The sequence below is a fragment of the Impatiens glandulifera genome, chromosome 8, assembly GCF_907164915.1.
Source record: "Impatiens glandulifera chromosome 8, dImpGla2.1, whole genome shotgun sequence".
Classification (NCBI taxonomy): domain Eukaryota; kingdom Viridiplantae; phylum Streptophyta; class Magnoliopsida; order Ericales; family Balsaminaceae; genus Impatiens; species Impatiens glandulifera.
The window spans coordinates 14,795,500-14,805,033 of NC_061869.1; the positions used below are offsets into that span (position 1 = coordinate 14,795,500).

General features: G+C 36.1%; 1 protein-coding gene across 1 annotated transcript; it reads left to right on the top strand.

Moving 5' to 3' along the window:
- LOC124911953 (E3 ubiquitin-protein ligase RNFT1-like) lies at window positions 1-4,963 on the top strand. The gene is made up of 9 exons (XM_047452497.1): window positions 1-289; window positions 381-1,042; window positions 2,643-2,719; window positions 2,838-3,006; window positions 3,754-3,842; window positions 4,080-4,244; window positions 4,341-4,418; window positions 4,498-4,601; window positions 4,707-4,963. The coding sequence occupies exons 2-9, from the start codon at window positions 412-414 to the stop codon at window positions 4,810-4,812; spliced, it is 1,419 nt and encodes a 472-aa protein (XP_047308453.1). The 5' UTR covers window positions 1-289; window positions 381-411; the 3' UTR covers window positions 4,813-4,963.
- The last annotated feature ends 4,571 nt before the right edge of the window (window positions 4,964-9,534 follow it).

Here is a 9,534-nt window from a genome sequence, read left to right on the forward strand (position 1 = left end):
TTCTCTCCTCTCTCGCGCCTTTGGACCTTTCCTCTTGAGACAGATAGAGAGAGAAAGAGAATGAAAGCAGCAAATCCGAGAAACAGGAATCCATAATTGTCCATCATCGTAGCAATTTCCTTCATCCGATTGCCTCCTTCACACTCTTCTTCACCTCTTCTCTTCTCTACATTTCTCTTCTGTTCTTTACTTCTTCCTCTCATAGCTGATTATTCAAGATAAGGGTTTTGTTTTCTTTACTTGATTCATCCTTTTATCCCATCTCTTCAACGGAGTTTCGATCCAGAAGGTAAGACCCAACAACTTCTTTTCCTTTTCTTTCTACACAGACTTCATTTTTCTTATGATCAATATTCATTGATTGATTGATTGATGATTAGGGCTAGGCCTAGGTCCAGGGCTTCTGCGTTAATGGAAGCGTCTGTTGGTGGTAATCCTGATACATATAATAGAGGTTCTTCTAGGATAATTAGTAATTCAAGAAGATATGGAATGAATTTATCTGCATCAAATTTCTTCCGTTCTCCAGTTACTTCATTGTTGGAATATGCTGGTATCTTAAGAACGCGGCCAAATCATCAGGATTCTGATAGTTTATTAGGTAATAGTATATCAGTTGGTTTCACAGATCATCATCCTTCAAATGAATATCCATCTGCTTCAAGGAACAACAACAATGGGGAAGTTTCTATTAGGATAATTGGTGCTGGGGAACAAGAACGGGATCAAGCTGGGTCAATTTTAGATTCCACAGAGAATGAAGTGTTTGTTCAGTCCATGAGCCGAACAGCATCGACCTCATCTGTATCGTCGACATTGGAAGCTCAGGGAGATTTAAGGACTGATATTGGGGGTCGAGAGAGTCTCGATCCTCAGTCACTAAATGGAGGGGTTGATGCAGATTCTATGGATGGGTCTGGGGTTAATAGTAGGGATTCTTCTTCACAAAGATATGATATACAGCAAGCAGCTAGGATGATTGAACAAGTCCTTCCGTTCTCATTGCTTCTGCTAATAGTCTTCATCCGGCAGCACCTGCAAGGTATACTTCTATTCTCTATTGATATGAATGTCTATGTGCTGCTTTAGTGTTTCTCTTTACTTTGGATATAGTTTAAGGGGATTATTGTAGTTAGGGTCTTGTACTTACAAAATTACTTTGAATGATAGGGGTCGAATTCACGACCTACTGCTTAAACAACAAACATCGTATCCAATCAGCTACAGGTCCTGCATCCACATACTAAATAATGATGATTAATTCTTATATGCAATTTTTATTGGTTTTGTCTTTCACCTATTTCAGTATGTTTATAGCTAGTCTCTCATTAGGTTTATGAGGAACATTACTTATATTTTAAGCAACAAGTTTAATCTAGTGTAATAATGTTTTAAAGAATAAGATAGAAATGTGTCTGATATCCTTTCGCTTCCTTCAATTTTTTCAGTGCCATCGATGGCTCTTTCATTTCTCTTAAGCCAAATATGCTATAAAGTACACACAAAATCTTCTTCTTTCCCTTTATGTATTTGATAAAGAAAACGATGTCTTGAAGAAGTCTTCTAGAGATACAATAGCGGCACTTCAAACCCATAGCCTTTGATGCCGCCTTCCAAACATCCATGATCCATCCAATTCTGACACCCTAGACACATATGCAACTCATTCTCTTCTTGTTTCTAACATAGGGGCTATCTACTTGACATTCAAAGCCCTTTCTTTTGTAGTATATTGTCCAAATTGATAGTTTTATGCGACACAAATCATGAATGAGGAGATACCTTGAATGATTAATTGGATCCAAAGTCTTTCCCATTGAAGCTCTTCTTATTGTGCTTTTGTTAATAATTAATTCATAGAAGTTCTTCACACTCAATTTCTTGAATCCTTCCATTGCCAACAATATGATCTCTAAATAACTTTTTTTTGTCCCAAGCTGTACAAGAAGTGAATTGAGCGTAAGATATTCATACTCTCTTAGCAATCGTTTAAAAGAAAATTTCATTTGAATGCTCTCCTCCTTGTAACCCCTCATTAGGATCTTGTTCCTTATGTTTTATTTTCTAGGCCTTCCAATAACCTGGGATTGACAAAAACTTGTCCTTCATCACTTCGAGTTGCAGTTCAACGACTTGTTTGTTCTCTAGAGCAGTTTCCATTGATGAAAACCTAGGCCTTGTTTGATGAAGGGTTATTTTGATTATATCCAAATAACTCCTTATCCAATTATCAATCAAATAGTCAATTAAATACACTTATTTTATTTATTTATTTATTATAACATTTGAAAATATTAAATACAAGATATTTAGTCATTTAACTCAAATAATCCATTTTTTCATCAAACAAGGTTTTTTGTTTTTCCTAAAAACTGGTTTATTTAAAAAACACTCTACATCAAACAAGCTGCTTAGTGTGTATTGCATTAGCGCCAAACACATTTGTGGCTTGATGTGACGTCGTGTCAGATATATATTTACACAGTCTGGATAAAAAATAAATCCAGTTTATGTAGTTTTTGTTGCTAACACCGATACATTCCTCCTATATTGTAAGGTTAGACATTGCATTGCAGCAGAAATTGAAGTTTCGTGCATACTTTTTTGGGTTTGCATTTCTAACTGTATTCCATCACTTGCAGGGTTTTTTGTCACAATTTGGGTTGCTGCTGTGCTGTTCAAATCAAATGGTATTGTACAAAAGCAGACAGCTTTGAAGGTATTGTTTTTGTAGCTTTGTTAAGGAAATTATTTCTCAGTTAGAAGTCAACTTTTTACACTTATAAAAAGTTCTGATTATATAATTTTTTTTGCAATACTCTCTTCTCTGTCTGTAGGGGGAGAGAAAGATAATAGTTCTCGTTGGAATTTCTTTGGTGTTTGCTCTGCACATCTTTGGGGTCTATTGGTTGTATCAGAATGATGATCTTCTTTATCCACTCGTCATGATTCCTCCTAAATCTATTCCACCGTTTTGGCATGCTGTCTTCATCATTATGGTGAATGGTTTGTTCCTTAACAAAATTATACTCCATTTCTCTCTATTTAATTTGGCATATATTTCTCCACATATTCTCCTTTTTCCTTTTTTTTATAGTATGCCGGTGTAACTTCTACATGGTAAAATGCCTTTTTTAATTCTAGTTTTTGCTTTCATGGGAAGATTTTTGTTTTAGTAGAAGAGAATTGTTTCATTAAGGAAAATAAAGGGCACTAAATTTGCCAAATTTTTTCTTGTTGAATTCCCTTTGATAGGGCACCATTATATCAATTTCATACAATCTTTCAATATCTATAGTGATAATTGAAGCATAATTCATTTATTTAACAAAATTTAAAAAGAATAAAATTATTATTTTACAAGAGTTTCCTTTTATATTAAAATATCCAGCTGCTCTAATGAAATTTCTAGAATCAGGAATGACCCAATTAAACTAATAATGGTTAATAATGATGTACTATTATATAAATCTTAATGGTAACGTTATAAATATGTATATCAAAATGGTGGAATTTGAATGTGTGTCCTGAAGGAAGTGACATGGGGGAGCTGAACGAGGCATGTAAATACCATCCCGTCTCATCCTTGGTCAATTCCTTTTGGTTTTTGCACAACTGTCACCACAACTGTTCAAATTTGCCTTAAATGTTGTGGATTGTGTCGAGACAGAAGTCCAATTCAGTTGTTTACTTGTTTATATTCTTGATACCACATAATGGTTCTATTGGTGTTGATTTGTTTTTTTGTGACAGATACTTTGGTTCGTCAGGCTACAATGATTATTAAGTGCATCCTGTTAATGTATTATAAAAATAGCAAAGGTCGTAAATATCGCAAGCAGGTGAGTTCTTATTACTTGTAAAATTCTCAGACTTTAGGTGTTGTTTGTAAGAGTTCATTTGATGTGGGTTATTTTTGAGTACTTTTCTTTGGTAAAACCTTGTTTTGTGAAAAGATGGATTATTTTGGTTAAATGATTATAGATCTTTTATATTTAATACTTTAAAATGTTATAAAAGATAAATTAAGGGTATTTTGGTATATTAGTTGACGATTTGAAATGGGCCTAAATGTATAGGGTCAAATGTTAACCTTGGTTGAGTACACAATACTACTTTATCGAGCATTATTGCCTGCACCAATATGGTATCGTTTCTTCTTGGACAAGGAATACGGAAGTCTCTTTTCGTCGTTGATGACCGGGCTTTACCTAACTTTCAAGTTAACGTCAATTGTTGAGAAGGTGCTTTTCTTTTCTTTTTATATATATATGTATACTTCTATTTTTTATTTATTTATTAATTTAACCTGTTACACTTTCTGGGATGGTGATGTTTAGGTCCAATGCTTCTTTACTGCGTTAAAGGCATTGTCTCATAAAGAGATCCATTATGGGTCGTACGCAACAATGGAACAGGTTAAACCCAGTTGATTCATTTGGTATATCGTCGGAAATCATTTGAAAAATGATATTGATTTGATCCATATATATACAGGTAAATGCTGTAGGAGATTTGTGCACTATCTGCCAGGAGAAAATGCATGCCCCAATTATGCTGCGTTGTAAACATATATTTTGCGAAGACTGTGTATCAGAATGGTTAGTGATTTGTTCCTTTATTTTTTGCTGTATATTAATAATTGAATAGGTTATAAGCATGAATACAAAGCATTTGAGGGTTTTTTTGAAAATTTTATTTTGTAGGTTTGAGAGGGAAAGAACATGCCCCCTGTGTAGGGCTCTAGTGAAAGCAGCGGATCTGAGGTCATTTGGGGACGGATCAACAACTCTGTCTTTCCAGTTTTTCTAAGACGGGGACATTAGTACTATATTTTCAAACCAAATTGAACTGAAGTGTTGTTTCTATTGTTGTTGGTAGGTTTGTATCGAGAAACTCAATTGTATGTATTTTGGGCGTCTATAATTTAAATTTAAGAAACAAAATAGAGAGAATTCAACTACATTTCTTTTTTTTTCTTTCTATTATAACATTTGTTAGCTACTCTTTGTTCATTATTTTTTCTTAAAACCAACAATTATGTTCAAATATTAAATACTTAAGAAAATGGTCTGCAACTACAATTTTTTGGGGTTGTATTTACAAATATATATTTATGTTAAAAATGAAATAATATATGGGGGCATGTTAATGTTAATGGTTGACATGTATAAGAAATGTTTATAAACTATAAAAGTTCTATTTATTTTATTATTTGGCCATTAATGGTGGATATTATATTAATAAATTATTTTTTGGGTAACATAAATAGAAAATGTAAATGAGTGTTAAAGTAAATGCGAGAAATTTTGCATTTTATTGAGGATGATTTCTTAAGTTTTCTGTTAGAGTTGCAATTGACTTAAGTTGTGGGAATTTCTTAAGTGTATATTCAAATGATCATTGATTTAAGTTGTGGGGATTTCTTAAGTGTATACTGAAATGACCATGAACTTAAGTTGTGGGAATCCTTAAGTGTCTGTTGGAGTGGGAATTGATTTAAGTTGGAGAAATTTTTTAAGTGTCTGCTGGAGTGACACTTGACTTAAGTTATGAGAATTTCTTAAGTATATATTGGAGTGGCAATTGACTTAAGCTGGAGAAATTTCTTAAAGGGTATGTTGATAGTGGCAATTGACTTAAGTTGGGGAATTTCCTTAAGTATCTACTGGAATGACCATTGACTTAAGTTGTGGAAATTTCCTTAAGTGTCTGCTGGAGTGACAATTGACTTAAGATACAAATATTTTAAGATCCTAAGCTGTTGAAGAATAACGTGTTTTAGCCATGTGTTAGGCGTCATATTTAATCATTTAAGCCAACCCTGTGGGGATCTTTCAATCATTTCATTTTTATAAAATGCCCATAGTATCGATACATGGGTTTAATTTTTTGAAAATGTTTAGGACCGGACTCATACAAGCTTCCCACTTATCGCATAACTAGGAGAATTCAGGTCCAACGTAGATTCATACACTTGTTTGTGAAAAATGTACCTGTGTGTGAATCTTTTGAGATTCTAAGTCGAAGAAAAAAAATACTTTAGCTTTGGACTCTATGGGGATCTTGTGGTCATTTTTATTTTAATAAAACCGCCCCTAGTGTTGACTATGAGTTTTTGGTTTATGAGTCAACTCAGAGTGTGATTAACTCCCCTTTTGATGTATAAACAATGAATGCATGTGATGTGAAATGTCTATCAACTTCTTTCGATAATTGATAGTGGTGACCGCGCCCTAGATGGGCTGCCTACGTACTCTCGAGAGAGATCAGGTCTCACGTAGTTCACAACTTGTGAGTTATGAACTTTAGTTGTATAGATTTCAACACACATGTTTTAAACGAAGTATCTTCTGAGCATGTCGACGTCGAAGGGTGCTGAGAGTTCTTCTCCATCCAAGGTGGTCAATCTCGTGGCGCCACCTGAAAATAATTTCTTGACGAGGTAAGGTTCTTCCAATGGTGTTTGGAATTTCCCTTTAGGGTCCAGTATCCATAAGTTCTTCTTTAGGACTAGATTGTCTTCTTGAATGTTCCTATGTTTCAGCTTCTTGTAGAAAGCTATAGTCATTCTTCTTTGGTATGCTTACATGTGACATAACACGTCTAACATTTTGTCTTCCATAAGAGCTAGTTGATTGTACCGTGACTTACACCAATCTTATTCCACTACTTGTGTCTCGAGTAGAACTCTTAGAGTAGGGTCTTCGATTTCGATAGGTTGCACTGCATTCATTCCGTAGACCAATGCGAACGACGTTTCTCCTGTTGATGTTTGAATGGTCGTTCTGTAGCCCTAGAAGGCCTATGGCAACTTCTCGTGCCAATCCTTGTACGTCTAATTCATCTTCTTGATGATGTTATTGTTAGCTGCTTCTACCGCGCCGATCGTTTGAGGACGATAAGGTGAGGACTTATGGTGTTCAATCCTGTATTCATCTAGTACTTTGAGTACTTCTCCTCGGAAGTGTCCACCATTGTCTGAGATCAAGACTTGAGGAACTCCGTAGCGTGTAATGATGTTGTTGCGTATGAACTTGGCAATATGTGATGACTTGAGCACCTTGTATGATTGAGTTTCGACCCACTTTGTGAATAGTCGATAACTACAAGGATGAACTCGTGTCCGTTCGAAGTGTGATGATAGATTTTTCCGATGATATCTATTCCTCATGTCGAGAATGGCCATGGTGAAGTCATGTTGGCCATGGTGAAGTCATGTTGTATAGTAGAGATGTTAGAGTGTGCTTCAAGTTCGCGTAAACTTGACATTGATGACACTCTTAACATACTCTACACATCTCTACTCCATGTTATGTCAATAGTAGCCAAAGCGAAGGATCTTCTTAATGAGTGCTGATTTGTGCATGTGTGGGCAACATGTTCCTGCGTGTACTTCCTCCATAATCTGGAATGCTTGAGGTTGGTCGATACATAGCATGTTCTGACCATCAAAGGAGCGTCGATATAGATTTTTGCGAGTAGCACGTAGTTGGTTGCATATTGAAATAGAGCTCTCCTTTCTTTCTTATGGAAGTGTAAAGGATACTCTCCATGTTCGACGTACTTCTGTATAGATTCGAACCACAGTTTGGGCGCCAATTTGGTGTTGACTATCATCCTTCTTTCAAAATCTCGTTTCTGTTTCTATTGAATCTTCAAAGGATTGATCTTGATTCATTCTGGGATTTGCGTCATGGCTACTAACGTGGCCAAAGCATCTGCGAATCAATTCTGACTTCTCAAAGCGTGTGTGAATGTCACATGTTTAAACTTATCCATTAGAGTCGATAAGTGTTGATGGTAGGGTTTGAGGTTCTCTCCCTTGACTTTCCATTCACCATTAACTTATGAAATGACTCTTTTTGAGTCTCCTACCACTTATATGCGTCTCGCTCATTTTTTGTGAAAAATCTTCAAGCCATAGATGCATGCTTCGTACTCTGTTTCATTGTTTGTCCCAGGATATTCGAGCTTGACTGATATTGGGTTGTATGTTCCCACATGATCGATGAGTACTATTCCGATGCCGTAACCTTATTTTCCTGAAGCTCCATCAAATAGTAACTTCTAGGTTGTAGGGTTGATAGTCATCACCTCGTCGTTTGAGAATGCTAACTCATCGTTGTCCTTAACTTCATTTGGTTGGTCTGCGAGAAACAACGATTCCTTTGATAGATTTTTGAACCGTGTACTCGATGTCGTACTCTGATATCATCATCATTCACTTAGCTAATCTCAGCGATAAAAGCGTTTTCTGGAATAATTGATGAATTGGATCAAGTCTTGATACCAACTTGACTGTGTGAGCTTGCATGTAATGCCTTAGCCTCTTGGTGACCTAAACTAGGGCCCAACACACCTTTTCTACTAGCGAGTAATTAAGTTCGTAGCATGTCATGCACTTATGTATGTAATAGACCGCGACTTCCGTCTTCTCCTCGTTTTCTTGGGCTAGTAGACTACCAATTGCGTTTTTCGTGACTGTGAAGTATAGGATTAGCGACACGCATGGTCTTGGTGGCAGTAGAATAAGAGGATTCTTGAGGTACCCCTTTATCTTCTCGAATGCGTTCTGACAAGCGTCATCCCAGACAATTTTTTCATTTTTCCTTAAAAGTTTAAGCAAATGATCACATGTCATAGTCAACTTGTTTATGAATCGACTTATATACTGGATCTTGCCTAAAAAGTCTCGTACTTCTTTCTCGCTTCGTGGAGGTGGCATTGTCGTGATCGCTTATATCTTACTTAGATCAACCTCAATTCCTCTTTGTGTGATTAGAAAGCCAATCATCTTTCCAGCCGTTATTCCGAATGTGAATTTCTTTGGGTTAAGTCTAAGTTGAAACTTCTGGATGCGCGGTAAGAACTTGTAAATATTTTGGATGTTCCCTTCTCGATCTCTTGACTTGACAATCATATTATCGACATAGTCTTCTACTTCCTTGTGGATCATATCGTGAAGAATCATCGTGGAAGCTCGTTTATATTTTGCTACTACGTTCTTCAGCCCGAAAGGCATAACTTGATAGCAAAATGTTCTGACTTCTATGATGAACGTTGTCTTTTAGAGCCATCATTACTTGGTTGTACCTGAGAATCCGTCCATGAATGATATGAGTTGATGGCCTACTGCGTGATCCTCTAGCACGTCGATGTGTGACAGTGGGAAGTTGTCTTTAGGTCTTACTTTGTTGAGATCCCGATAGTCTACGCACACTCAAATCTTTCTATCTTTCTTTGCGACTTAGACTACATTGGCGATCCACTATGGGTAATCTACCACTTCGAGAAATCTCGCGTCGAGCTGTTTCTGAACTTCTTCTTTGATCTTTGTCAACGATGTTTTCCTTCATTTTTCGGAGCTTCTGCTTCAATGGTTTTGCGTCTTCGTAAAGTGGTATGCGGTGTTGGATGATTTCTGGATCGATACCTGACACATCTTTATAAGACCATGCAAAAACATCTTTGTTCGTTTTCAAAAGTTTAGTTAGATTTTCTCATTATAAATCATTTAAAGTTTTACGGATT

Bases quoted from the DNA above. Each gene is read 5' to 3' on its own strand.
- LOC124911953 (XM_047452497.1), top strand. From the start codon at position 412: ATGGAAGCGTCTGTTGGTGGTAATCCTGATACATATAATAGAGGTTCT. The intron at 2,720-2,837 runs GTATTGTTTTTG...CTCTGTCTGTAG, and splicing joins AAAAGCAGACAGCTTTGAAG to GGGGAGAGAAAGATAATAGT. The intron at 4,602-4,706 runs GTTAGTGATTTG...TTTATTTTGTAG, and splicing joins GAAGACTGTGTATCAGAATG to GTTTGAGAGGGAAAGAACAT.